The following is a 26,909-nucleotide window of genomic DNA, read 5'->3' as shown; positions in this document are numbered from 1 at the left end:
ATACTTGAACCCTGAACTTGATTTCACGCCGTTGTGAAACTTTTACTGAAGAAATGACAAAAGAAACCTCAATAATAGCCTGTGACGGGAAATTCTGAGCGATTTTTGTTGTTCTCTGGAAACAGATCTCCGGCCTGCGTGTCTGACTTGTATGTGTGTCAGTGTGTCTGTCTGCTAATCCAAATTAACTGGGACGCTATGACTCTCATGAGCTTATCAGGAGCTCTGTGTGTGTTCATGCTTCATCCTTTACTCATATCTCACTTGTAGACTGGAGCTGCACACACACACACACACGCACACACACACACAGACACACATGGTGATTCAGTAGCAGGTGACTCAGGATGTGCAGTCATATGTTTGAAGAAGCCTCAGGTGTAAGTCGGTGCATGTGTTTCTCGAAATAGACGTGGCGGCCCCTAATGAAGAAGTGAGTCAGTGTGTTAGCATTAGCCCGCAGCAGCGTTTAATCACCGTGATCACATGCTGTCACTCAGCGGAGCTCAAACACTGCTTTTCTTCTGAATCTGTCTTTTATTAAGGGCCGTCCTCGCAGTGACTAATCTACTGAAGCTGCTGCCCGACTCTTCAGTGTCTAAGCCCGCTCATAAAGATTAGTAACTGTAATAGCAGCGGCTATAATCTTTATAGTTTCTTCTTAAAAAAACATTCTGTAAGTTTTATATTTGTTTATTTGTTGTCTATATACTCTACTGTTCAAAAGTTTGGGGTCACCCAGACAATTTCATGTTTTCCATGAAAACTCACACTTTTATTCATGTGCTAACATAACAGCACAAGGGTTTTCTAATCATCAATGAGCCTTTCAACATCATTAGCTAACACAATGTAGCATTAGAACACAGGAGTGATGGTTGCTGGAAATGTTCCTCTGTACCCCTATGGAGATATTCCATTAAAAATCAGCTGTTTCCATCTAGAATAGTCATTTACCACATTAACAATGTCTAGAATGTATTCCTGTTTAATTTAATGTTATCTTCATTGAATAAAAAATGCTTTTCTTTCAAAAATAATGACATCTTTAAGTGACCCCAAACTTTTGAATGGTAGTGTATGTTCCATTGTTTACCTGCAAAGAGAGTTGTATTGCTCACGGCATATTTACTTAGAATAAATTCCTTTATTGAACCCCTTAAAGGTACTTTATACGTCAACTTTAAATGATTGCTGTGAACGCTCTGAACCTAAGAAGTTTCTCTGTGTTGTCTATTGCACTATAAACTCCTGCACCTCTATGGAAACAATGCAACCACAGCTAGAAGTAGAGAGAACTCAAAAATGTCCTTGTACAGTATGATGCTGTTATAATGCCATAAATGAGAAAAAAAGTCAAAAAGTGAAAAAACTTTTTTCAAAATGTCAAATGCTAAAACTAGAAGAGCACTCAGACAGCACAGGATTCTGCCAAGGCTGCTCATGCCCTCATAATGGCATTGTCAGAAACACAGCATTTTGAAGAGTTCATTTGCAAAAACAGATCACTCCGTTTTGATAAATTTTCAGAAAACCTTTTATTTTATTGTTTTTTTTAGATAATATCAGTCAAACTGAAGTTGAGTGGATTTGATTCAGTAGAAAAATACATGACAAAATAGAGAAAAAATTATTAGTGTTGTTATTATCTCAAGTAAACAATTAAAAAAAGAGTTTTCTCAAAACGGAATTACCTGTTTTTGCAAATGAACTCTTCATTTGTCTATTAGTGATTAATGATCAGAAATCGCGGAAACAAAGAATGTGCCCATTTAATATAGATGAACCCACAAACAAAATGTGCACAGGCGTGTGTTGTGCATGTGTACGTTATGTACGGAAACTGACTCACGTGACCTTAATCTGTGGCGGGTGGTCGGAATTGATGGGACTCAGAAACACCCCCACAATTTAATCAAATGTTCCTTGTATTATTTGCCAATGGATAAGTCCTGATAAGTCCACAGCAGTCCATTTCTAGTAGGATCACAATCATGTGATCATCAGCAGGCAGCTGATGTAGTGTTCACTTGTTGTCATGGTTACAGTGACGCCGTGTCGCTATCTCACAATGATACAAAAATCTTTAACAAATCCGTGGATCCAGACTACAAGCTGCATCACTGCCAAAATCTAATCACTTGATCCTCGGCCCCAGATCCATTTCTGCTCAGATAACGTCAGTGTGGGTAAAAGTGAACAGAGAAAACATGAGTGTAACAGAGGTCCAGGTGTAAACGTGGTCTTGGACTTACGTTGGCCAACGGCAGGTGTCTCCTGCGTGTGGGGGCGTGTCTGGAGAGGAGGGAGCGCGCTGATAGGCGGTAATGGTTCAGCAGACAGGTGATCACCACCACCATGACCATCATGACGACCACGATCACCAGGATCTGGACGAACTCCAGCTGGGCTGCAGCGAAACAGAAACGAAGATGGAGGTCAGTTTGTGAGTCGAGGAAAACACGATTCACCCTGCAGAGAGAATCTGAGAGAGAGTTACTGTTCACCAGGAAAGGAGAGTCTGTAGACTATTTTCATCATAAAGAGTGTAAGATGCTGCAAACTAGAGATTATAAATCAGGATATGTCGGGATGTGATGCATTAATTTGGACAGTTGTTTTCAATCTGGTCCCACAGACCTCATACTGTGTGGTAGAAGTGATTTCTACTACTGCCCCTGAGGAACATAATTAACATTCTTTTATTAGGTTAGAAAGCAGTGACAGCTCTAATCCCAACTAACAGGTTTCAAGTTTTCTTTCACAAAAGGGCAGTAAAACCCTGCTGCATTTACTCACATGAAATAAACCATTTTCAATTGCTGATCTTTACAGCACTACATTAACAAAGGATATAGAAGAGAAACAAATACAAGAAAATGAACATCCAAAAGCTACACACGTGGACAAAATTGTTGGTACCCCTCAGTTAAAGAAGGAAAAACCCACAATTCTCACTGAAATCACTTGAAACTCACAAAAGTAACAATAAATAAAAATTTATTGAAAATTAAATAATCAAAAACAGCCATTACTTTTGAATTGTTGATTAACATAATTATTTTAAAAAACAAAGTAATGAAACAGGCCTGGACAAAAATGATGGTACCTCTATAAAAGATTGAAAACTATTTGACCAGAGTGACATGATTAACTCAGGTGTGTCATTTAATTGACATCACAGGTGTTTCCAAACTCATAATCAGTCAGTCTGCCTATTTAAAGGGAGACAAGTAGTCACCCTGCTGTTTGGTGAAAAGGTGTGTACCACACTGAACATGGACAACAGAAAGCGAAGGAGAGAATTGTCCCAGGACATCCGAAAAAAAATGATAGACAAACATCTTAAAGGTAAAGGCTATAAGACCATCTCTAAACAGCTTGAAGTTCCTGTGACAACAGTGGCTCATATTATTCAGAAGTTCAAGACCCACAGGACAGTAGCCAACCTCCCTGGACGTGGCCGCAAGAGGAAAATTGATGACAAATTGAAGAGACGGATCGTTGGAATTGTATCCAAAGAGCCCAGAGCAACCTTCAAAGAAATTAAAGGTGAACTCCAAGGCCAAGGTACATCAGTGTCAGATCGCACCATTCGTCGTTGTTTGAGCCAAAGTGGACTTCATGGGAGACGACCAAGGAGGACACCACTGCTGAAAAAAACTCATAAAAAAGCCAGACTGGAATTTGCAAAAATGCATGTTGACAAGCCTCAAAGCTTCTGGGAGAATGTCCTTTGGACAGATGAGACCAAACTGGAGCTTTTTGGTAAGGCACATCAACTCTATGTTCATAGACTCAAAAACCAAGCATACGAAGAAAAGAACACTGTCCCTACGGTGAAACATGGAGGAGGCTCAGTAATGTTTTGGGGCTGCTTTGCTGCATCTGGCACAGGGTGTCTTGAAAGTGTGCAAGGTACGATGAAATCTGAAGACTATCAAGGCATTCTGGAGAGAAATGTGCTGCCTAGTGTCAGAAAGCTTGGTCTCAGTCGCAGGTCATGGGTCTTCCAACAGGACAACCATCCAAAACACACAGCCAAAAACACCCAAGAATGGCTGAGAGAAAAGCGTTGGACTATTCTAAAGTGGCCTTCTATGAGCCCAGATCTGAATCCCATTGAACATATGTGGAAGGAGCTGAAACATGTCATTTGGAGAAGACACCCATCAAACCTGAGACAACTGGAGCTGTTTGCTCATGAGGAGTGGGCCAAAATACCTGTTGACAGCTGCAGAACGCTCATTGACAAATACAGAAATGGTTAAATTGCAGTGATTGCCTCAAAAGGTTGTGCAACAAAATATTAAGTTATGGGTACCATCATTTTTGTCCAGCCCTATTTCATTAGTTTGTTTTTTTTAATAATTATGTTAATCAACAATTCAAAAGTGATGGCTGATTTTGATTATTTAATTTTCAATAAATTTTTATTTATTGTTACTTTTGTGAGTTTCAAGTGATTTCAGTGAGAATTGTGGGTTTTTCCTTCTTTAACTGAGGGGTACCAACAATTTTGTCCACGTGTGTATGTACTGTTTAATGTAAAATACAACGAATTAAATCACGCATATAAGTCCGAAGCACATGTACATGGGGATTTGGCTGTATTTGTAAATAAAGCAGAAACTAATATGTGGAGCACAGACTGCATACACAACCATTTAAAAGTTTGGGTCACTTACAAATGTCCCTATTTAAAAAAATAAAAAATAAAAAAATTTCAATGAAGGTAACATTAAACAAATTAGAAATACAGTCTAGACATTGTTAATGTGGTAAATGACTATTCTAGCTGGAAACGGCTGATTTTTAATGGAATATCTCCATAGGGGTACAGAGGAACATTTCCAGCAACCATCACTCCTGTGTTCTGATGCTACATTGTGTTAGCTAATGGTGTTGAAATGCTAACTGATGATTAGAAAACCCTTGTGCAGCTATGTAAACACATGAATAAAAGTGTGAGTTTTCATGGAAAACATGAAATTGTCTGGGTGACCCCAAACTTTTGAACAGTAGTGTACATGCATATAAACACATGTAGCAGAGTCACTTGTCTGTATTTAATCCTCAATCGTCAGAAAAAACAGTACAAACATTAACAAACTTGACAAATTGTCAGGTGGTTGATAATATGGAAGTAAAAGCATGAGCTATAAACACCTATTAATCTCTCACATCTGAATTATAACCTCAGTCACAATAACAAAAGAAGAAAAGCATTCAGAGAGCGCAGTACTCCGCCAAGGCTGCTCAGTCATTTCATTTTTACCTGATAAGTAGGAGACTACAAGCTGCATCACTGCCAAAATCTAATCACTTAGTCTTTATATCATTTCTGACTTTCCCTGAAAATTTCATCCAAATCTGTTAGTCTGTTTTTAAGTAATGTTGCTAACAGACAGACAGACAGACAAACCTACGCCGATTGTCACATAACTCTGCTGCTTTCCTTTGCGGAGCAACGAAACAACATGACAAAAATTGGTCATATATGAGAACAAAAAAAGATGTGGTTTAAATTTAAACAGCACTACAGTATATCAATCTGTAGTTGGATGGCCTTGACACAGTCTTTTACTGAAAATTAATTATTTAGCTTATAAAATATATTTTATTGAATGGAGCATCTTCAAATGACCACATCTCACGTTTAAACTGACGAGTGCAGCGGCAAATGCTTCTCACTGACATTTTTACTTGAATATCACAAAAGTTAGCAGTTACTTATTGATTTGAGACGTTCAGTTAATTGGTTTATAGTGCCAGCACAATTTGGCTATAAATGAAATCATTACTCTATAAATAAATAATAAAGCACACACATCTGTTGTGGCTAATATAGCAGCAGTTCCAATACAACGAGGGTCATATCTTTTCTGTCTGATGAGAGAAGAAAATAACAGGCTTTTGGACATGTAGAGGTCAGTATAGTGTCCAACACACACACACACACACACACACACACACACACACACACACACACACACACACACACACACACACACACACACACACACACACACACACACACACACACACACACACACACAAAGCCAGACTAGACCAGACAGGGCTAGCTTTGTTTAGAGACAGTCTGCTTTTACTACCCCCTGCCCTGCTTCCACCACCCCCATTACCACACACTACACACACACACACACACACACATACACTACACACACACACACACAGCTTTTTTTTCTCACACTTTTTCCATGAGGAGCAGCCAGAGGTCAGGTCCAAGTCAGACACAAGAACATAAAGTAACCTGCAGACAACAACAACAACACACACACTGGTTTCCAGACAGTTCTCACAGTCTGGTTGTGTTCCTTTGACCATCTTAACTCTTACACAACACTGGCAGACACACACACACAGACAGTCAGGTGACTCCTATAACTCATTCATGATATTTTCTGAAAGCAACCATTCATATATTATTCACACCGGAGCTGTATTTGGACGCATTAGATCCACAAATCAGTATGAATTTACCTAGTTTGACTCACACAACCAGATCAACATCAGTTAATTTTGTAAACCACAAACAAGTTGTGGAAAAACTGGAAAAGGTCTTAAACACCAGGTTTAGCTGGTTTTACTCACTTTTTTTTTTGCAGTCTGGTATTCGTCTAGACGCTTTCGTGACATTCCTGTTTTAACCAAACCTGAATTGTTTCTCAGAGGTCAACAACCTTCTGCTGTGAGGACAGCTTCACCCTTTAACCGCCAAACACCACGTTCAGAATAACACACAACTCTGTGACAAAGCTTCGAGATCCACAAAAGAAACTTAACTACTGGAGCAGAACCAGAGTCCCCTTAAAACTATAGTTTACGCAATCTGAGGTCTTCTTCTTATCATATTTTGGTAATAAAGTTTTGATTATTTAATTTTCTAGCTATTCCTCAAAAAAACATATTTTTAATCCATTCAATTTACATTTTTACATTAACTTTTGTACTTTTAAAGAAATTTTAAAATTTGTAGTTCTACCTTCAGCTCTTTATCACTGATAGTATCATACAAGAGGGGATGAAGTGCACAAGCTGGAAGGAAAAGAGTGGAAAAATGACAACAAAATGGATGTTGACATTCTTCTATTGCTGTTCTGCACAAAATTCTTATTTTTCAATTATCAAAATGTTCAATATCTGCTATAAAGTGAAAAATAAACAGATTTCAAACATGAAATCATTCCTGAGTGGACAAAACTGTAACACAAACAATAACAGAAATGATTATTCTGAACCAGAATGACAAAAATGACTTGATTTTCATGTCTGACCTACTCATGGAAGAGTGTAGGGTCTAATCACATGTGCATCTAAGGGTTAGGTATTTTCACAGGAAGTATTCAGTAATTTTCATACTTTTCAAAGCCGTCCCATGGGTCAGATTGGACCCTGTGGCGGGCTGGTTTTGGCCTGTGGGCCTTATGTTTGACACCACTGCTCTAAAGCATCAAACTGCCACATTTTAAAAGCAGAACCAGAGAGCGTTTGGCTTTTTGTTTTTTGCTTCTAAAATGACTTCCAGCTCTATTTCTGTCAATCCAGTAAAGGTTTAATTTCAGCGTGCCAAGCAACGTGCCTTTAGAAGAAAAAAACAGAAACCTGAGGAATATTATCCTCCTTCTTGTGCTTGCTGCAGCAGCCTGAGAGAAGAAACCTGCAGCCACGGGCCGTCTGATAAAACATGGATGTTCTCCTCGGATGAGACACTCACCGCACAGTTGTGTCTGAACACAGTTGTCATGGTTGTGGCTCCCTGACGACGGCTGCATAGTCTCTTCCCTCAACCGGATCTCTGTCGTTTTACAAAAAGATGTTTGTATTCCAGTGATGAAAACCTTTCCCGATGCAAAAAGAAAAGCTAAAAACTAAACCAAAACAACAAAAAATAAAGGAATCTTCCCTCCGCAGCAGTGAACCTACATGTCCCGCGGATGCTGTGTGTCCTCGCCGGTCGACACTCACACTCTGAGTCTCGCCGAGCTTTGTCTGCAACTTTTTCTCACACGCATTCCCACACTGTCCAGACGCATATTGAGGAAACAGCTGACCGGACCCTTCCAGCCTCCCATACAATCCCCACCACCCCCACAATGGCTGCAAACAAAAGGGGTCAATGCGAGGGGGTGGGGGAGGAGGGGGGAGAGAAAGAGGGGGAGTGGTGGGAGCGTCTGGGAGAGACAGATGGGTCAGAGGGATGGATGGAATAATGATGAGAGGAGGAGGAGGGGGAGTCTGGAGCTGCACGTCTCTTCAGGATAAACAGACTCTTATAGTAGATAAATGCTTCATAGCATCATATAATGTCATATAGAGAGATATAAAGATGTTTGGATCAACCGTAAATTCACCAAGGGAGACATATTTAACATTAACATAACTTTGTAACTGTTTTAGCACTGAAAGGAAAGAAAATGAAAATAACATGCATGATTTCATTTTTTTCAGCGTTGTTCAGTAAAGGCCAACATAGCTCTACAGATGTGGTTGACACACACATTTAACTTCTATATGTTTTGCATTTTATTCTTCAGAATTTGATTTTATTATGTTTTATAATATAATTCACAGAAAAAAACATAGCTTTTGGGATATACACGACCATTCAAAACTTTGGGGTCACTTAGAAATGTCCTTATTTTTGAAAGAAAAGATGTTTCTTTTTTAAAATTTAGATAACATTAAACGAATCAGAAATAGAGTCTAGACATTGTTAATGTGGTAAATGATTATTCTAGCTGGAAACGGCTGATTTGTAATGGAGTATCTCCATAGAGGTACAGAGGAACATTTCCAGCAACCATCACTCCTGTGTTCTAATGCTACATTGTGTTAGCTAATGGTGTTGAAAGGCTCATTGATGATTAGAAAACCCTTGTGCAGTTATGTTAGCACATGGATAAAAGTGTGAGTTTTCATGGAAAACATGAAATTGTCTGGGTGACCCCAAACTTTTCAACGGTAGTGCATATAAATCTATTACACTGTAAAAACTGTATTTGAGCTGCAGTTAAAATAAAGTACTGAAGTTTACTGTGGATTCTACCAACTTGAAATTCTACTTTGTACCTTTAAACTGATATTCTAATTCCAGCCACAGTGCTAAAATAAGGTTTAGCGCTGCTCCAGCGTTATGACATCCAAAGAAATTTGGCTGCGACTCAACCAGTTTTCTTCCAAATAACATTGCAGAGCAAAGTGACAAAATCCTACAAAAAAACACAACTTTTTCCAGTAAATATTTCAATTGGAAACATTGAAAAAAAAGTGACTCCAAACTTTTGAATGGTCGTGTATATTTAGTGCTTCAATTGAGAACAGAAAACTGAACTAAATAAATTCATCCAGATTATTTTAAGCAGTAATATGAATTCAACTGGTTTAAAGTTAGATCCACTCTTGATTCCTTTCAAATGAACACTTTGCATCGCTGCAACTTCCTTTTAAGGAAACCAGAAGTTTGCAGATTTTCCAACTGAAATATTTACTGAACAAAAATTATTTATGTTTTTTTTTTTTGCATGTGTGATTTTCTCACTTTTCTTTGCTCTCTAATGCTACATGGAACAAAACTTTGGTTGAGTTCTGGCAAAAATTTTCAAGAAACTTGGACGCCGACACTGAAGGAGCAGTAAACCTCATTTTTGCACTTTGGCTGGAGTTAGAATATCAGTTTAAAGGTACAAAGTGGAATATCACCAAAGTGAATTTAAGGACTTTACTTAATAAGAAGGGAAAGGAAAGGAAAGGAAAGGAAAGGAAAGGAAAGGAAAGGAAAAAAGGGAGGAGAGAAGAAGTTGTGGGAGTTTAGCACCAGCTGACAGAACAAGCTGTCAGGAGGCAGTGGGCCCACACACACACACACACACACACACACACACACACACACACACACACACACACACACACACACACACACACACACACACACACACACACACACAGATGGTGAAACTGGCATGGCAGTATGTTTAAGTGTCTCTCTGTTCCTGTATGTCTTCAATAATAACAACAGTTCTCTTTAATGGTCCATGTGAGCGTTTACTCCTAATATTTAATACTAATATTTTTAGTCTTTTTGATAATGTGTATGTTTGTGTTCCCAAACTGTCTGGAAGTCAAATATGGGCTTCAAGTCGTGACATTTCATCAAAACTTTATCCTGTGTGTCTCAAATGAAAAAATAAAACTGCCAAAAATAAACCGAATAATCAACCGAGATTCTGCAAAAAACAAGCTATTCTGATCTCCTCAGTGCCACTAAGCAGCCATTAGTGACCCAGCTGGGGGCAACAGTCCTTTAATAAAACTCAGAGGATTTTCAGTTGGACTAGGCTGAACTGCAGGCTGTGTTTAGCGGTAAAATACCCGGTGACACCAGTGAGCACGTAGAAAAATGCTGTACATGTTGCAAAAAGCCCCCCAAAAAAACAAAAAAAAGAAAAGAAAGAAAGTGAGCTTCATGTCAGTAAATTTTGTTGCACATCTTTGGGTTCTCCTTCGTTCTAGCTGGTTGTTCTGTTTCCATAGAGGTTCAGGACTTCATATTGCATTAAAAAAACACGAGCCCACGGTGAGCAAAATATGACAGGAGCAAATAAAATAATAAACAGCCTGACACTGCCTGGGGTTCAGGAGGTCAAATTTCTCATCTTGAACGCCTGCATTATTCAGAAAATAGAAGTGGAAGTGTAGAAGTGGAACTAGAGGACATGTGACTGTCTGATGAACTCAGTGACTGCCGTCACGCTGACTGAATGTCCACATCCTATAGGTGGAGTCCTGCTGGGCCGACCTCATCTAGTCCAGCTGCAAACACACTCAGCTTCTGTTGTTGTCCTCATGGGGTTCTTGTCAAACACATTAGGGCAATGTTTCCTTTTAATCTGCATATCTGGGCAGCTCTGTAGCACACAGTGAACACATCTGACTGTAATTTACAATTTAATATTGATGCAGAAATGGAGCTTTAGATTGTTTTCAGCAACAGAAGTCAACTGAAATGTCAAAGTTTTAGAAGGTACTTTTTCAATTAAAAACACAAAATTGAACTCATTAAGTTTATCCAAAGGAAAGGAAAGGAAAAGAAAGGAAAGGAAAGGAAAGGAAAGGAAAGGAAAGGAAAGGAAAGGGAACGACAGGAAAGGAAAGGAAAGGAAAGGAAAGGAAAGGAAAGGAAAGGAAAGGAAAGGAAAGGAAATAAGGAAAGGAAAGGAAAGGAAAGGAATGGAAATAAGGAAAGGAAAGGAAAGGAAAGGAAAGGAAAGGAAAGGAAAGGAAAGGAAAGGAAAGGAAAGAAAAACAAAAAGAAAAGAAAGGAAAGGAACAACAGTAAAAAAAGGAAACTAAAGGAAAGGAAAGGCGGGAAGGGAAAGGAAAGGAAAGGAAATAAAGAAAGGAATGACATGAAAAGAAAGGAAATTAATGAAAAGAGATAAAAGATAGGAAAGAAAGAGAAGGAAAGACAGGAAAAAAATGGAAAGGAAATGAAAGGAAAGGAAATTAAAATCAAGGAAAGGAAAGAAAATAAAGACAGGAAAGGAAAGACACAAAAGAAAGGAAAGGAAATTAATGAAAGGAAATAAAAGACAGGAAAAGAAAGGAAAGACAGAAAATTAAAGATAGGATAGGAAAGGATCTGGGTAACTCTGTAGCACAGTTAACACATCTGACAGTAATTTACAATTTAATATTGATGCAGAATTGGAGTTTCAGAGTGTTTTCAGCAACATAAATTACCTAAAATGTCAAAGTTTTAGTAGCTACGGTCATCATTCTGTTTCTGTTCAGCTTCTCTGATCAGATTTTCCATAATGTAATAAAAATACCTTGTATGCTGCTTGAGAACACGACTTCTCAGCTCTAAACCATGGGAGGTCAGCCTCCTCCATCTTGTCCTTTCTCATTGTCCATGCTTTCTCTTTTCTATCTGTTGCCTCTCTTTCATTTTCTGTCCTTTACGTCACTCCCTTCTTCCTGCACACTAACAGGGAAATCATTTCTTCATCTGCACAGTGTCAGTCCGTCTCCAAAAGAAACAAGATTGCACAACAATACTGATTTTCCCACTGTAGCTAAGCACTGCAATATTGTTTTTCTGCAACATTTTGGTCATTTTTTTTCATCATGTGAAAATTTAAAACACATTAAAGAGTCTACCAAAGCCTTTAACCCTCTTTTTTTTTTATGCTTCCTCTCCCTCAACTTCTTCTTTATCCACTCTCTCAACCTTTTCAATTTCAGGGGCCTTTTTGGCAAGGCAAAATGACTTTTAAAGCAACTGTGCTGTGCAGATGCACCGCTGAAAAACATCCTGAAGGCTAAAACACGCTTCAGCAAAGACACACAATAACACTGTTCCTTTGGTGTGCAGGAAGCAGGCTTCTGGGTGAGTCGCTGAGGCTCAACTCCACGTTCACGTGTGCGATCCAAAGCGACAACATGCGACTGAAACATGGAGGCGGATGGTGCTCAGGGTTTAATGATGATTCAAGTTTGCATTCGAGCTGCATCCAGAAACACGAAGTAAAAGCAGCCACTTTCCCCATCGGAATTTTTAAATGACCTGTAAATTCAATAAAATGTGCTATTTATCTAAAATAAACTGTTCGTACACTTGTTTTGAATTGTGTATTCATTTTCAGTGTTTACAAGAAGCTGTAAAAGAGGCTGTTCTACTCTGCCTAAAACAAAATCTCTGCTTTTTTGCCTATAAACTGTCTCAATTAAGCACAAATGGCATTTTCAGCTTGCTTGTTTCATCTTATATAAATGCATAATCCCCAAGCATTATTCTACAGGTAATTACAACAAGGAAATGTTTGTCTTTTTTACTAATTTTTGACCATTTCAGCTGATATGTCAGCGCACACATGATGTTTAAAGATGATATAATATCACGTATCAATTGTCTGACAGTCTTTGAACTCATCATGTGTCATTTCCAGTATCTTTGGAACTGAAACAAACCAAATATGAGCTTGAAATCATGATATCTAATAAAATCTCTTTATTCTAAATGCGACAACAGCTTGTGCTGATCAGATTTTGTAAATATCTAAAAATTCTGTTGGGCTGAATTGGGCTGAACTGCAGACTGTGTTTACACAGAGTAGAGTTGAGGCAAAAAATAACTGTAAACAGTAAAAAAATTTGTAGTATGTAAAGTCACCATTTTTTACAGTATTGGTAACACCTGTGGGCACTTCTGATTTGTTCAAAAGTTTGGGGTCACTTAGAAATGTCCATATTTTGAAATAAAAGCATTTTTTCCCCCCAATGAAGATAACATTAAATGAATCAGAGATGCAGTCTAGACCAGTGGTTCTCAACCCTGTTCCTCAGGACCCACTATCCTGCATGTTTTAGATGCTTCCCTGCTCCAACACACCTGATTCAAATGATCAGCTCGTCATCAGGCTTCTGCAGAGGCTTGATAACGAGCTGATCATTTGAATCAGGTGTGTTGGAGCAGGGAAGCATCTAAAACATGCAGGATAGTGGGTCCTGAGGAACAGGGTTGAGAACCACTGGTCTAGACATTGTTAACGTGATAAATGACTATTCTAGCTGGAAATGGCTGATTTTTAATGGAATATCTCCATAGGGGTACAGAGGAACATTTCCAGCAACCATCACTCCTGTGTTCTAATGCTACATTGTGTTAGCTAATGGTGTTGAAAGGCTCATTGATGATTAGAAAACCCTTGTATAATTACGTTAGCATGTGAATGAAAGAAAAACATGATATTTCCTGAGTGACCCCAAAACTTTGAACAGTAATGTGGTAAAATGTCAACCAAAATCACTGCAGCAGAGATGTGATTTTATAGACGTATGCTATGTAATATCTATTACAGACAGAATAAGCACAACATTTTTGGACACATCTTAAGGAAAGAGACCCTGAAATATATGATCACAACTGGAAAAATGAATGGGAAGAGAGGCTGAGGCAGACAGAGAATGAAAATGATGGACGGACTGACATCATGGCTGCACATGGAACGATCAACAGTCTCAGTTCAGAAAGCTAAAGTTTGGATTCGATGGAGAGAAACGATCGCCTACGCTGAATGGCATGGCACTTGATTGATTGATTTATGGCAACATAACTTTGTTAAACTGCACAAAACACATCTCTCTCCTTCTATCCGTGGCTGTGCTGTTTCCATAGAGGTGCAGGACTTTATACTGCAGAGTTGGTTAATAATCAATCAGCCGCTCAATAAACAACTTCCTGCTGTCTTCTTACTGTCCTCGTCTGACTCTCAGCTCTCAAGTTCTTTCAACTTTCCTTGTGCAGCAAGAAAAAAAGAGCCATAAAAACGTGTTCCCTTGTCAGTTGTGTTGCATGAGAGGGACTGCTGATCTCTTCCCTCCCTCTGTGGTGTTGTCTAGACAGGAGGAGGCTGAGGGCCCGGCAGGCAGGCAGACACTCCAGGGTTAATCTAAAGCAATTAGCTCATTTGTCATCCGCTGCCTGCTCTCTGTCTATCCGCCTCCTTTTCCTCCTCCTCCTCCTCCTGCATTCAGCTAAAGGTCACAGCCGGTCATTGCCGAGTCAGATGGCTCAGAGGGAGAGAGGGAGAGCCGGCGGACAGACATGGAGGGGGAGAAGGCAGCAGGACGGAGGGAGGCGGTGGTGGTTGGAGGAAAAGAAGGAATGGAGGAAGACGGGGAAGGGAAAAAGTTTGGTGGGAAGGATGGGAAGAAGTCGGAAGAGCGAGCAGGGAAGGAGAACGGAAGGAAAGGGGCAAGAAAGAAGAAGCAGAAAATGAGAGAGAAAATAAGTAGTTAGGGAGCTAAAAAGAGAGAGAAAAGAAGAAATCAATGATGAAAGGAGTGGAAAGTTAGAAAGGGAAGGAGAAAAGGGCAGGAAGAGAAAGAGAGAGAAGCTCGCTAATTCCTCCCCCCTTCCTCAGTCCTCGGATGACTCGACAGTCTGGGTAGTCAGAAATAGCACAGACAGCTGTGTCTATGTGTGTGTGTGTGGGACAGAGAGTGTGTGTCTGTGCATGTGTGTTTATGCGTGAGTGTGTGTGTGTTGGAGAGGGAGAAAGTTATAGGTCATAGGTTCACACAATTTGCTTGCCAATTTCCATGAGAAAAGCTATAGGGGGTCGAAGGGGGCTGGGACAAACACACAACACATGCACGGAGACACAATCACACACACCACACACACACATGCACGGAGACACAATCACACACACACACACACACATGCACGGAGACACAATCACACACACACACACACACATGCACGGAGACACAATCACACACACACACATGCACGGAGACACAATCACACACACAATCACACTCTCCATTGACTTTGGAAGCCGCGGTCACAGAGCAGCCAACAAGTGTGGGAACTTTGGTCCATAAAACTCCCACTGCTGTTTTCAACAGTGGGAAAATGGAGCAGTCTGTGTCTGAGTGTGTGGAATGTGAGTGTTTATGTGTGCGTGAGTTTGCAGTCGAGGGGTTCAGTTATCGTCCCTCCTCATCTTTCTATCCATCCACTTTCAGATTCTCACCTTTCATCGGGAGTCATTCTCAATATGTCTCGTTTGGGACACATGGTCATGCTTAACTGTCACAGTGGCTACATGGGAATTTTGATAGCTTAATATCAAAATAGAGTGTGCCATGATGTATGTCTTGGTCAAACTCAATGACAAATCAAGTTCCTCACTTCCAATGATGCAAGAATTACACAAATATCCCACATTGCCGTACAGATGATTGATTTTGAACTATACTACCGTTCAAAAGTTTGGGGTCACTTAGAAATGTCTTTTTTTTCAGAATAAAACATTTTTTTCAATGAAGATAACACTAAATTAATCAGAAATACAGTCTATACATTGTTAATATCATTGTTAAACAGCTGATTTTTAATGGAATATCTCCATAGGGGTACAGAGGAACATTTCCAGCAACCATCACTCCTGTGTTCTAATGCTACATTGTGTTAGCTAATGGTGTTGAAAGGCTCATTGGTGATTAGAAAACCCTTGTGCAGTTATGTTAGCACATGAATAAAAGTGTGAGTTTTCATGGAAAACATGAAATTGTCTGGATGACTGCAAACTTTTGAACAGTAGTGTAGGTCAACTTTAACTCATTTAGAGCAACTCTGACTAATATTGAGCAACTTTCACTAATAACATAAACTTTAGCTAATACAGAGCAACTTTTATTCACGTACACTATCCTTCAAAAGTTTGGGGTCACTTAGAAATGTCCTTATTTTGGAAAGAAAAGCATTTTTTCAGTGAAGATAACATTAAATGAATCAGAAATACAGTCTGTACATTGCTCATGTGATAAATGACTATTCTAGTCATTTATCACATTACATGTGCTATATTGTGTTAACTAATGGTGTTGAAAGGCTAATTGATGATTGGAAAACAACTGTGCAGTTATGTTAGCACATGAATAAAAGTGTTAGTTTTCATGGATAACATGAAATTGCCTGGGTGACCCTAAACTTTTGAACGGTAGGTTACTTTCCATTTCTCATCTCTCATCAGTAGTCGTTCTCCATACATCTTGGGACTCATGTTCATTTTTGACTGTACCACATGAGATAAAGATGTCCGCTGCAGTGACTATATAGGAATTTGGATTGGTTTAATATCAAAATACAGTGTGCCACGATGTGTGTTTTGATCAAACTCAATGACAAAATCACGATACGAGAATCGAATTTTAGAGTTTTTAGAATTTAGAATTATGCAAAAATGCAACATTGCCGTACAGACAATTGATTTAAAACTCTGTCCATTGAAGTTGCAGACAAGCAGAGAGCTGGTGACGACCAAATCATACTGGAGAATTTGTAAAATTTCTGAAATGTGTCTTATCGTGTGGTACATGCTATCCTATCACCCCGTCCTAGACTGCAGACTGGGAACAGATCCAACTTCTACTTGGTTTGTTCAAGTTGGTCCTTTAACTGCCATAGATGTTGGATCTGTGCATCAAAATGCTAAAAATTTATAATTACAGAGCCTAGTATGTCACAGTGGCCACAGAAGAAAAGAAAAGTCTTAAAATGTCAAGAAAAAAGAGGAAATTTGAAAGAAAAACCCTGCCGGGAAGTCAACCACTGGGTGCTGCTGCTGGTGTTTTTGAATCTGGCATGGCTCCAAGGCCCGTCAGACCAGACAAAACACTGCTGTATGTCAATTATCTAAGACACAGCATTTACGAAATCTAAAACATAACTTCCACTTTTTGTAAGTAAGCAGCTAATATAAATGTTGAGTAGAATGAAGAAGATAAACGGAGGAACTGAACTATTTTAGAGACATCAGAGAGGAGGCAAAGCACATCAGAGTAGATTAGAAGATAAACTACTGGTAGACGTAGTAAAGGAAACCGGTGTGGAACAGAGGAGAGTTGGCGCAGAAGAACATAGAGCGAATCGAGGAGAGGCCAGGACAGGACAGGGGAGCATTAGGCTAAATTTAGCATGCTAATCCAGGGAAGTCCCATGTTAAACTGTGAGTCCCATCTGGAACGCTGGCGATGCTAATGCTAACGCAGAGTAGGTCAATGACTCTGAGACACACAGAGCTAACTCATCAATAAAATCATGTGCTGTGACCTCTGACCCTCAATCTTATCACTATAAAGTCCTTTTACACAACTGGTTAATCGCAGATTTGACTATTCTGAATAAAGCCACAATAATAAAGTAAAGCAACTCTTTAGAAACTGTATTCTTAGAGCTTTGCTGTGAACAAGCTGCTATTTACATAATTGCTTTGAACTCAGATAATAACTTAAAAACACAGTAACATAACTATAAGTCACACACTACAGTGGGTTACTTTGTTGTTGGAAATTGCTGAGTACTATAGTCACAAGATGAACATCCTGTCACTGTGAAGGTCACAGTTTCCATCCTGCCGCTTCTCCACCAATCACAGTGATTCACTATTTTCATGAGCAACATCAGCTGATTAAAACCACACAAGACTTTGCAGCTTGTGACGAAATTTAATTTAATGTTGTTGATGGGGGGTTGAAAGTCATTTCATTGAGTTGTTTCTTAATCCTTAGATGCACAAGTGATTGGACCCGAAGTGGATCAGAAAGTATAACAATCATATTTGATCAGTGGCATAGGAAATAAAAGTTGTTTTGTTAAGGAGGAGCTACATAGTGCTTTGAGTTTTAATAAATTTTGCCCAAAAATGACTCATTTGTGTCATCGAGGTGCTTCAAATTTACTCTTGTGCAAAAATGACTGATTTGTGCGACTCTAGTGCACACTTAGGAGTTAATAAATCACTTTTAACCATTAGGTGCTTCAGTGATTGGACCCTACACTCTTCAATAAGTGGGTCAAAAATGACTCGTATAGGAATCAATGTGTTTTTATGCCATTTTTTGGTCATTTTGGTTAAGAATAATCATTTGTATTATTGTTTGTATTATATTTCTGTCCACATAAGAATGATTGCATGTTTGAAACATGTTAATTTTTCATTTAAAAAAAGATTTTGAACATTTTGATAACAGAAAAAGAAGAAGAAGAAATGATAAAAACTTTTCATTACAAATATATTGAAAGAAAACAACCTCACTGGGTCATTTTTGACCCACTTAAGCATCTAAGGGTTGAAAGTAAAGTCCATGCTGCTGTATTAACTTGTGAGGAAGGCTGGACTAGCGGTGTCATCTGTTTGCTGAAGTGGGCGACGGTTTATTTGACGATAAGAAGCTGTGATTTTAAAAATATCTGCACGCCGTTGACGTGACTCGGTGCATCTTCATCAGCGCGTGGGCTGAATTCATGGAGTTATCTTGTGTTTGACACCTGTTGTCTGTGGGCGTGGGTGCTATTTTTTCAGTTTTATTTTGATTTAATCTAAGCTCCTTTCCTTTTTTTCTCAGAATGCCGGGACATGAAAATAATAGTCAGATTGTATGATTATCTGGTGATAAAATCAGCAAACATCCAGCCACTGCTTATACACTGCCTGTCCAAATAAAAAGTCGCACACTGTATTTTGTTGGACTGCCATTAGCGATGAGTACGGCACTCGTTCACTGTGACACCATTTCAATAAGCTTCTGCAATGTCAGAGCATTCATTTCTGTCCAGAGATGCATTAATTTTCTACCAAGATCTTATATTGATGATGGGAGAGTCGGAGCAAATCTTCTCCAAAACATCCCAGAGATTCTCAGTGGGGCTGAGGTCTGGACTCTGTGGAGTCAATCCATGTGTGAAAATGACGTCTTATGATCCCTGATCCACTCATTCTCAATGTGAGCCCCATGAATCCTGGCATCGTCATCTTGGAACATGTCCACACCATCAGGGAAGAAAAACTCCACTGATGTAAAGACCTGGTATTTTTTAGTATACTTAGGTAGTCAGCTGACCTCATTCTTTGGGAACATAACGTTGGTGAACCTGATCAACCCCAGATCATAACCCTAACTCCCACAGGCTGGTAGACACTAGACATGGTGAGTTCATGACTTCATCTGCCTCTCTTCTTACCCTGTTGCCCCCATCACTTTGGAACAGGGTAAATCTGGACTCATCAGACCACATGACCTTCTTTCATAGCTCCAGAGTCCAATCTTTATGCTCCATAGCAAACTGAAGCTTTTTCCCTGATTAGTCTCACTGATCAGTGGTTTTCTTAGAGCTACAACTGTTTAGTTCCAATCCCTGTGGAAATGTTCTTACTTTCACTGTTAAAAATAGTCGTGAGTTCAGCTGTTGATTTCCTACGATCATCTAAGAGTTTGTTCCAACCACATTTGCTCCTCAAAGATGATGGTTCTCCACTATCCTTCAGATTTTAATAATGCGTTGGACAGTTCTTAACCTGATTTTTGTCATTTCAGAAATCTCCATAGTTGTATTCTTTGCTTTATGCAGGCCAATAATTTCACCCTTCTGAAACACATTAACATCCTTTCCATGACCACAGGATATGTCTTCAGACATGGTTGTTTAACAAATGAGAAACTCCTCACTGCATCAGCTAGAGTTAAATAAATTGTTGCAGCTGAAATGTATTCATCACTGCAGTAATTATTCAGTGGAAGGCTCTTACCTATTTTTTTAGTTAAATCCAAGTGGCTACTTTTTTTCTTTGGAACAGGCAGTGTGTAAATATCATCTATGGTAACTATGTGGCGATTCAGCATCTTAAAATGTACTTCTCCAGAAATCAAGCAGTAAATGATGTAAGACTGATATTTTTAAAACAAATGGAAACCACTGCATTAAAGCAGCGAGAGCGTCTGGAACTGACCGCAGTCAGTCACAGCACAGCCACACATTAACACCTACTGCAGAGCCCACCATTCAATGCTCCTGTTATTTCGAGTCCTTTTCTTTTATTGTAACTACAAAGTGGAGTCTGGCTGTGCTTTAGGACAAGAAATAAAACAAATAATAAGTAAATAGAAGTCTGGCTGCGCTGACGTGGATACATGAAAACACAGACGAAAGCAAAGCGACACACCTAGCCAACACTAATGGTAACAATGGAAAAAGTCAGAGTATGTAAAGTCCTACAAGAAGGAGAGCAGAAATCACACACACACACACATAGATAAACACACACACACACTACAAACACACACAGCTCCTCTGTGTGCGAGCTGACCTGCAGAGCATTCTGTCTGAAACATATGAAAATCAAACCTCATTATCAGCTGCTTGTCTGGCTCAGTGTGTGTGTGTGTGTGTGTGTGTGCGATGCTCATTATAATTCTAGCCAGAAGGAGCTAGACTACCCCTGTCGTCTCACACCCCCGCGCACATACACACACACACAACACACACACACACACACACACACTTAGATCTACATACACAAACACACACACACTGTTCATTTGAATGTGAAAGAAAAGAGGGAAGTTGCAGGGCAGGTCATGTGCATGAGGCCTGTGTGTGTCATGGCTGGGATCCAATGTGACACAAGACATAATAATAATAATCATTAACAGTCTGCAGTGGGTGTGTATGCGCACACACAGACACACACACACACTCATTGACGGTGCATCAGGTTGGTTCACAAAGTCATCGATTCAATCCCTGCTGTCTGTACTTCCAAAGTGCCCTTCAGTAGCGATACCTAAATCTAAAATCTATACCTTAATAACCTGCATTTAATCTGCATTGTGCGTCCTACACTTGCCTCGTGACCACATATTCTTCAAGACCTGATCATCTGCTTGTCTTTAAAACATCAGAAATCAGTTTTTCCACAGCTCAGGATGATGCCAATGCAAAACCCAGAGAGATTTAATTCACTTTAAAGTGAGAAAAAAGCAGCACATTCCGCTATTTTTAGGCTTGGAATCAGTGATCAAGACAGCTGCTCATTAATTTCTTGTTTGGTCAATCAACTGCCAAATACAAAGTGATAATTAGCTCCTTCTCTTGTGCAGAATTTGGTTTTGTTTGTCAGGATTAAATGTATCACTGGGAATAAAAATGCATGTTTTTATGCACCGACGCGCCTGTAAGAAGTTGCTCCTGTTAGTACTTTAATAAATCAGCATCCAGATAAGTTTTCTACAGAGAGTTTGTAAAGTTAAATCTCTTATTTTCATGCAAACAGAGTTTCAGTGGCAATTAGGAGCATTTAGTCCAAAAATATATTCAGGGACAAACCTGTTGTTCTGAAACTGCAGGTGTTTGTGTGCCTGGGATACGATAAAAGCAGTTCTAAGAAGTACTGAGTGTGAGATCAAGGTAGGTGTGTGTGTGTGTGTGTGTGGCGGGTGTGTGTGTGTGGCGGGGGTGTGTGTGTGTGTGTGTGTGTGTGTGTGTGTGTGTGTGTGGCGAGGGTGTGTGTGTGTGCCAGCCAGACATGCTGTTCTTCTCCAAACAGTGCTTAGCTGCCAAACCAAAACCAGCTCAACTAGTCCTGACACACACACACACACACACACACACACCTGGCTAGACACAACAATGTCTGTCTGACCCTGTGTTTGTATGTATGTGTGTGTGTGTGTGTATGTGTGTGTGCCCATGTTTTTGTTACATTGTGGGGACATTTGTTGTTGTTACTGAAAAAAGTAAAAGTGCAAAAACGTTTCTTTAGGGTTAGCCATTGTTTGGTTAGGGTTAGGGTTTGGTTAAAGTTAGGGTTAGGGTAAGGGTTCGGGGTTAGATATGAATGGGAGTCAATGGTATGTCCCCACAATGATAGCAAGACACACACACGTGTGTGTGTGCGTGCGTGCGTGCGTGCGTGCGTGCGTGCGTGCGTGCGTGCGTGCGTGCGTGTGTGTCTGGGAAAATCGATTCCACAGTGGTAATGAATTAAAAGCACTTCTATCTGTGGCTCTGTTTGTGTGGATGTTTGTGAAAACAGGTCACATTATGAATACAAAAGAATATCCATAAAAATTTTACATTTGTCCTAAATTACTAAGAATTGTATAAAATTTAAAATTTGTCCAAAATGACTAAAAAACTGTCAAATAACTTGAATCATGTCCTAAATGACTCAAAATCTATATAATTCACTTTTCTTAAATTTGCAATGTTTAAAATTTGTATTTGTGTATTTTAAAAAAAAACATAATTTACACTGTATATTTTATGAGTTATTGTTTCCAAATAATGACAAATTCTTTTATTTTTTACAGCATTTTTAACATCAGCAAGATTTAATCTCAATTTCTAATATATTTTGTCACATTCTAAATATATAATATCTGGCATATATTACATTTTAGGGCTTCCTATTAAAAAATGTAAAATGTGAACATGGAGCAGGATTATTTTGCTGCAAAAATAAAAATACTGCGGTGCTTTAAAGGTAAAAATGAATTTTATTTCTGCACAAATGTGATATGTGTGTATGTCTGTATATGTATAAATGTATATATAGATATAAATGGTAGCATCATTATTGGATACATTTTAGCCTGTTAGGAAGCTTTTTCTGCAATAAATCTCTGTGCCCTGCTTGTCCAGCACAAAGCAGGTGACATACAATGGTACGGACCAACATACTTGACACAACTTTAGTGCAATATGGAGCCGGTAAATCTGGTGGTTAATGAAGAATATATGATTAATTGACAAAATTAGCACAAATTCTGCTTCTGAACTGAGATTTTTAGCTTGTCAGGAAGCTTTTTCTGCAATAAATCTCTAATAAACCCATTTTACATTACTTATGTAAAATAAAGCAGGTGAAAGACAATGTTCGAAACTAACACATGAAGAAAACAAAGGAAGATTTTGTGCAATATGGAGCTGGTGGAGGGCAAACTGCTGAATGTTTGATTCATTAAACAAAAAAATAGCACAAAATCTGCAGCTCAACTGAGATTTTTAGCTTGTTAGGAAGCTTTTTCTGCAATAAATCTCCTATAAACCCACTGCACTTATGCAGACTCAAACAGATAAGGGATAAAGTTAAAGACTCACAAGTAAAGACAGTAAATAAATATTTCGTCCAATGTAAAGCTGGCAGAGTGCAAAACAGTCCAAAAGCAAGTGTGTATTTTGCACTTAAATGCACCATTTGAACACATTCATGACATTCATGTTTCACCCAACTCAAATCATCAAATCTAAAAGTATTTTGATCATTTTTAAGCATAAGCAGCAAACGCCGTCATTTGAGAGTAATTTTTTATGTTTTTTTTGTCGAAAAATGAGTTTAAAAAATCATAAAAATGTACTTTGACAGAGCAGCAATAGAAGCTTTATAAGTGGAAACGTCACATAAATGGTTTGAGACGTGCTCAAGAACCACGTTTATTCATTCTTTCAATAATTTGTCATTTCTGGGAATATGATAAAGGGATTCTATTCAAGCTTTTGTGATACAATCTTGTGTTGTATAAAGATAAAAGTGAATCGTGGATATTAAATGATCTGGATTCAGTGTCATTCTCAATGTCATTTTCTCTTGTTTTCTTTCCCTTTCACTGCTGTTTCTGATGTCGAGTTACTTTATTTCTTGTATAAAACACAGTCAGACTGCTGTTTGCAGTCGCATGAAAAAGCCATAAATACACACAAAAAAACTCTTTTCTCATTCATTTTAAAACACAACTTTCTCGTGGCTTTGAGATGATAGTCGGACAAACCTGCAAACACTTTTACCAGGTTGAACGTTTCTGTTTGTGGGGTTGCTAGGGAGCTTTTCTTCTACCAAGCGGCCATAAAATCCAACGTACACAGCTTTAAAAGAGACAGTTACTTATCAAAACACTTTATATGTGCACATGATTCCTCCTCAGCAGAAAAACGACCTGTGGTAACCAGTACAGCCTGGGGGACCATCATGTGAGACATAAAGAAGTATTCATTACATTTCTGTAACATAATAACATGTCTTGTGAAATCTTGCTCAACGCTTCCTCTTTCCGACGAACAAAAAAAAAGGACCCGAGGAAGAAAAAAAAACAACTTTCAGCATGATGTGAGATGAAGTTTCACAAGAAGAAGTTGCTTTATTTTTTCTAAGGAGTCGTTCTGTCAAACAACAATCACATATCTGTGTCCATGGTACAATAATAAAATAACACTAATAACAATAATAATTAGTCGCGGATGATTTATTTCCTTGTTCCTGTTCCACTTGAAAAATTGCACAACTTTACAGCATAAGATTATAAAACTGTGTGTCTGTAATGTCAATGTTGTTTTGGCAGTTCACATAAAGACCCACTGTGATGTTTGAAAACTGTGAAAAACCAGTGAATATGTGACAGTTTTCTGTAAAAGCAATATTTTCAGCGCATTTAAATGCATTAAAACTGTGTAATTTTACTGTCAAATGTTTCAAAAGAACCAATTACTACTTATAAAAATACTGATTTATTTTGTGTTCTTCTTTTGTCAGTTTTTTCAGACTTAACGTGATTTTTTTCTTATTTTTCTTTCTTTGATTTTGCTAGATGTTATCTGTGAAAATCTGTAAAATAACAATGAAAAATAAAATTCCTCAGCCCTTAAAATACTTTTTATGCCCCCCCAAAACAGCAAATATCTGTAAAACAACTGTATTTTTAATTATTAAAATACAGTAAAACAAAAAGTGGAATTGTGTTGTCAAAGATTGCAAAAGGCCGAATTATCATTCACAAAAACGTAGATGTTATTTACGATATTGGCATTTCATTTTCTTTTTGATTACGAACCTACTAAAAATCGACCTCTGCAGACCACAAATTTTTTTAAAGGTTTCATTCACTGGAAATGATACGACTGAGCAGCCTTGGAGGAGTACTGTGCTTTCTGACTGCTTTACTAGTTTGAAATTTGATGGGTGGGATGTAAAACGTCCTCCAATTCTGAAATGACCCAAAAGGAAATAAAAGGAGAATCTTTATCGGCTTTATTGTTAGTCACCACTTAAAGCATCAAGAAAAGTAGTCAGAGAGCGCAGTTCTCCTCCAAGGCCGCTCATTCGGTGTATCATTTTCGACGGATGAAATCTTTAAAAAATTTGTAGCAGAAGTCACAGCAACATAGAATGTGGCCATTTATTACAGATGTACCCACAAACCAAATGACCTTGAGCTGAGAACAGGCGTGTGTTATGCATGTGTACGTTATGTACGGATATCGAATCACGGAACTTAAATATGTAGCGGGTGGTGGGAATTGATGGGACTCAGAAATGGCTAAACAATTTAATCAATTGTTCCTTGTATCATTACCAATAAGTCCACAGTGGTGGATTTGTAGTAGGATCGCAATCATGTGATCGTCATCAGGCAGTTGATGTAGTGTTCATTTGTTGTCATAGTTACAGTGACGCTGTGCTGCTATCTCTCAATGATATAGAACTCTTTAACAAATCGGTGGATCCAGACTATAAGCTGCATCACTGCCAGAATGTAATAACTTGGTCCTTGTGTCATTTCTGATCTTTCCTGAAAATTTCATCCAAATCTGTTATTCCTTTTTTGAATAATGTTGCTAACAGACAGACAGACAGACAAACCAACACTGATCGTCTCATAACTCCACTGCTCCTTGGCGGAGGAATAAAAACTTTAAAAAGTCCACAGCTAAAAAGGAACCACTGACTAATTGTGAGATTTGTGACTGTTAGTTTCACTAATAAAAAAACACAGCTGTTATTTGCAGCTTTCACCACCTCCCAGCTCCCTTTAGAAACTACAAACCAGCAGCACAAACATCTGAATGTTTCCTCTTTGTGATTCAGATGTCGCTGAGCAGAACCCCGAAGCTTCACCTGCCTCACGAGAGAAACGCCGAAAAACACCTGCCTTTGAAAAGATCCTTTCTTCTTTCTCAGAGACACTGCTTAAATCAGCCTCGGTCCTTTACTTCGTGCTCCGTGTGAATCAACTCGCCTTTGTTTTCGTGCCTGTGCGTTTGCATGTGTGCGATGGAGATAACCTGCACTTTAGACAAAACAAGCATGTGCAGAAACCCAAACAACGTCAGTGTAACAAAGCCGCAGGAACCAAGAGACGGAGCCAGAGGAGAGGAGGGGGAGAAGGGAGGCCAGATGAAGAATGAAAATACTCAACTGTCTGGATATTTTTCACGCAGGACCTCTTTTGGTTGGAAGAGTTTCTCAAGTTTATCACATGTGACATCTGGCAGAAACTCAACGCACACCTGGAAAGTCTGTTTCTCATTCAGCATGTGAGGAAGCAGAGCTGGATTCCATCGACACCACTGTTCAAAAGTTTGGGATCACTTAGAAACGAGCTCATTTTTGGAAGAAAATTAGTTTTTTATCTAGTGAAGATGACATTAAATTAATCATAAACAGTCTAGACATTGTTAATGTGGTAAATGAGTATTCTAGCTGGAAACAGCTGATTTTTAATGGAATAGCTACATAGGGGTACAGAGGAACATTTCC

At 38.8% G+C, this 26,909-nt stretch overlaps 1 protein-coding gene across 2 annotated transcripts in view; it reads right to left on the bottom strand.

The window, feature by feature from the left end:
- The window catches only part of pmepa1 (prostate transmembrane protein, androgen induced 1), a 59,917-nt gene that overhangs the window by 12,968 nt on the left and 20,040 nt on the right, over positions 1-26,909 (bottom strand). Inside the window, exons 1-2 of one of the 2 annotated variants that reach the window (XM_051948515.1) lie at positions 7,742-8,090; positions 2,256-2,410 (exon numbers count right to left, since the gene is read on the bottom strand). In XM_051948515.1, the coding sequence (XP_051804475.1) occupies positions 2,256-2,410; positions 7,742-7,799 (213 nt within the window). In that variant the 5' untranslated portion in view covers positions 7,800-8,090. Of the gene's footprint in view, positions 1-2,255; positions 2,411-7,741; positions 8,091-26,909 lie in introns of those variants that run through there. The other variant, XM_022215337.2, reaches the window with a different exon arrangement.

This window comes from Acanthochromis polyacanthus, chromosome 5 (genome assembly GCF_021347895.1).
Source record: "Acanthochromis polyacanthus isolate Apoly-LR-REF ecotype Palm Island chromosome 5, KAUST_Apoly_ChrSc, whole genome shotgun sequence".
NCBI classification, from domain to species: domain Eukaryota; kingdom Metazoa; phylum Chordata; class Actinopteri; family Pomacentridae; genus Acanthochromis; species Acanthochromis polyacanthus.
Note: the sequence above shows the minus strand (reverse complement) of the source record. Positions and strands in the feature narration are given on the sequence as shown.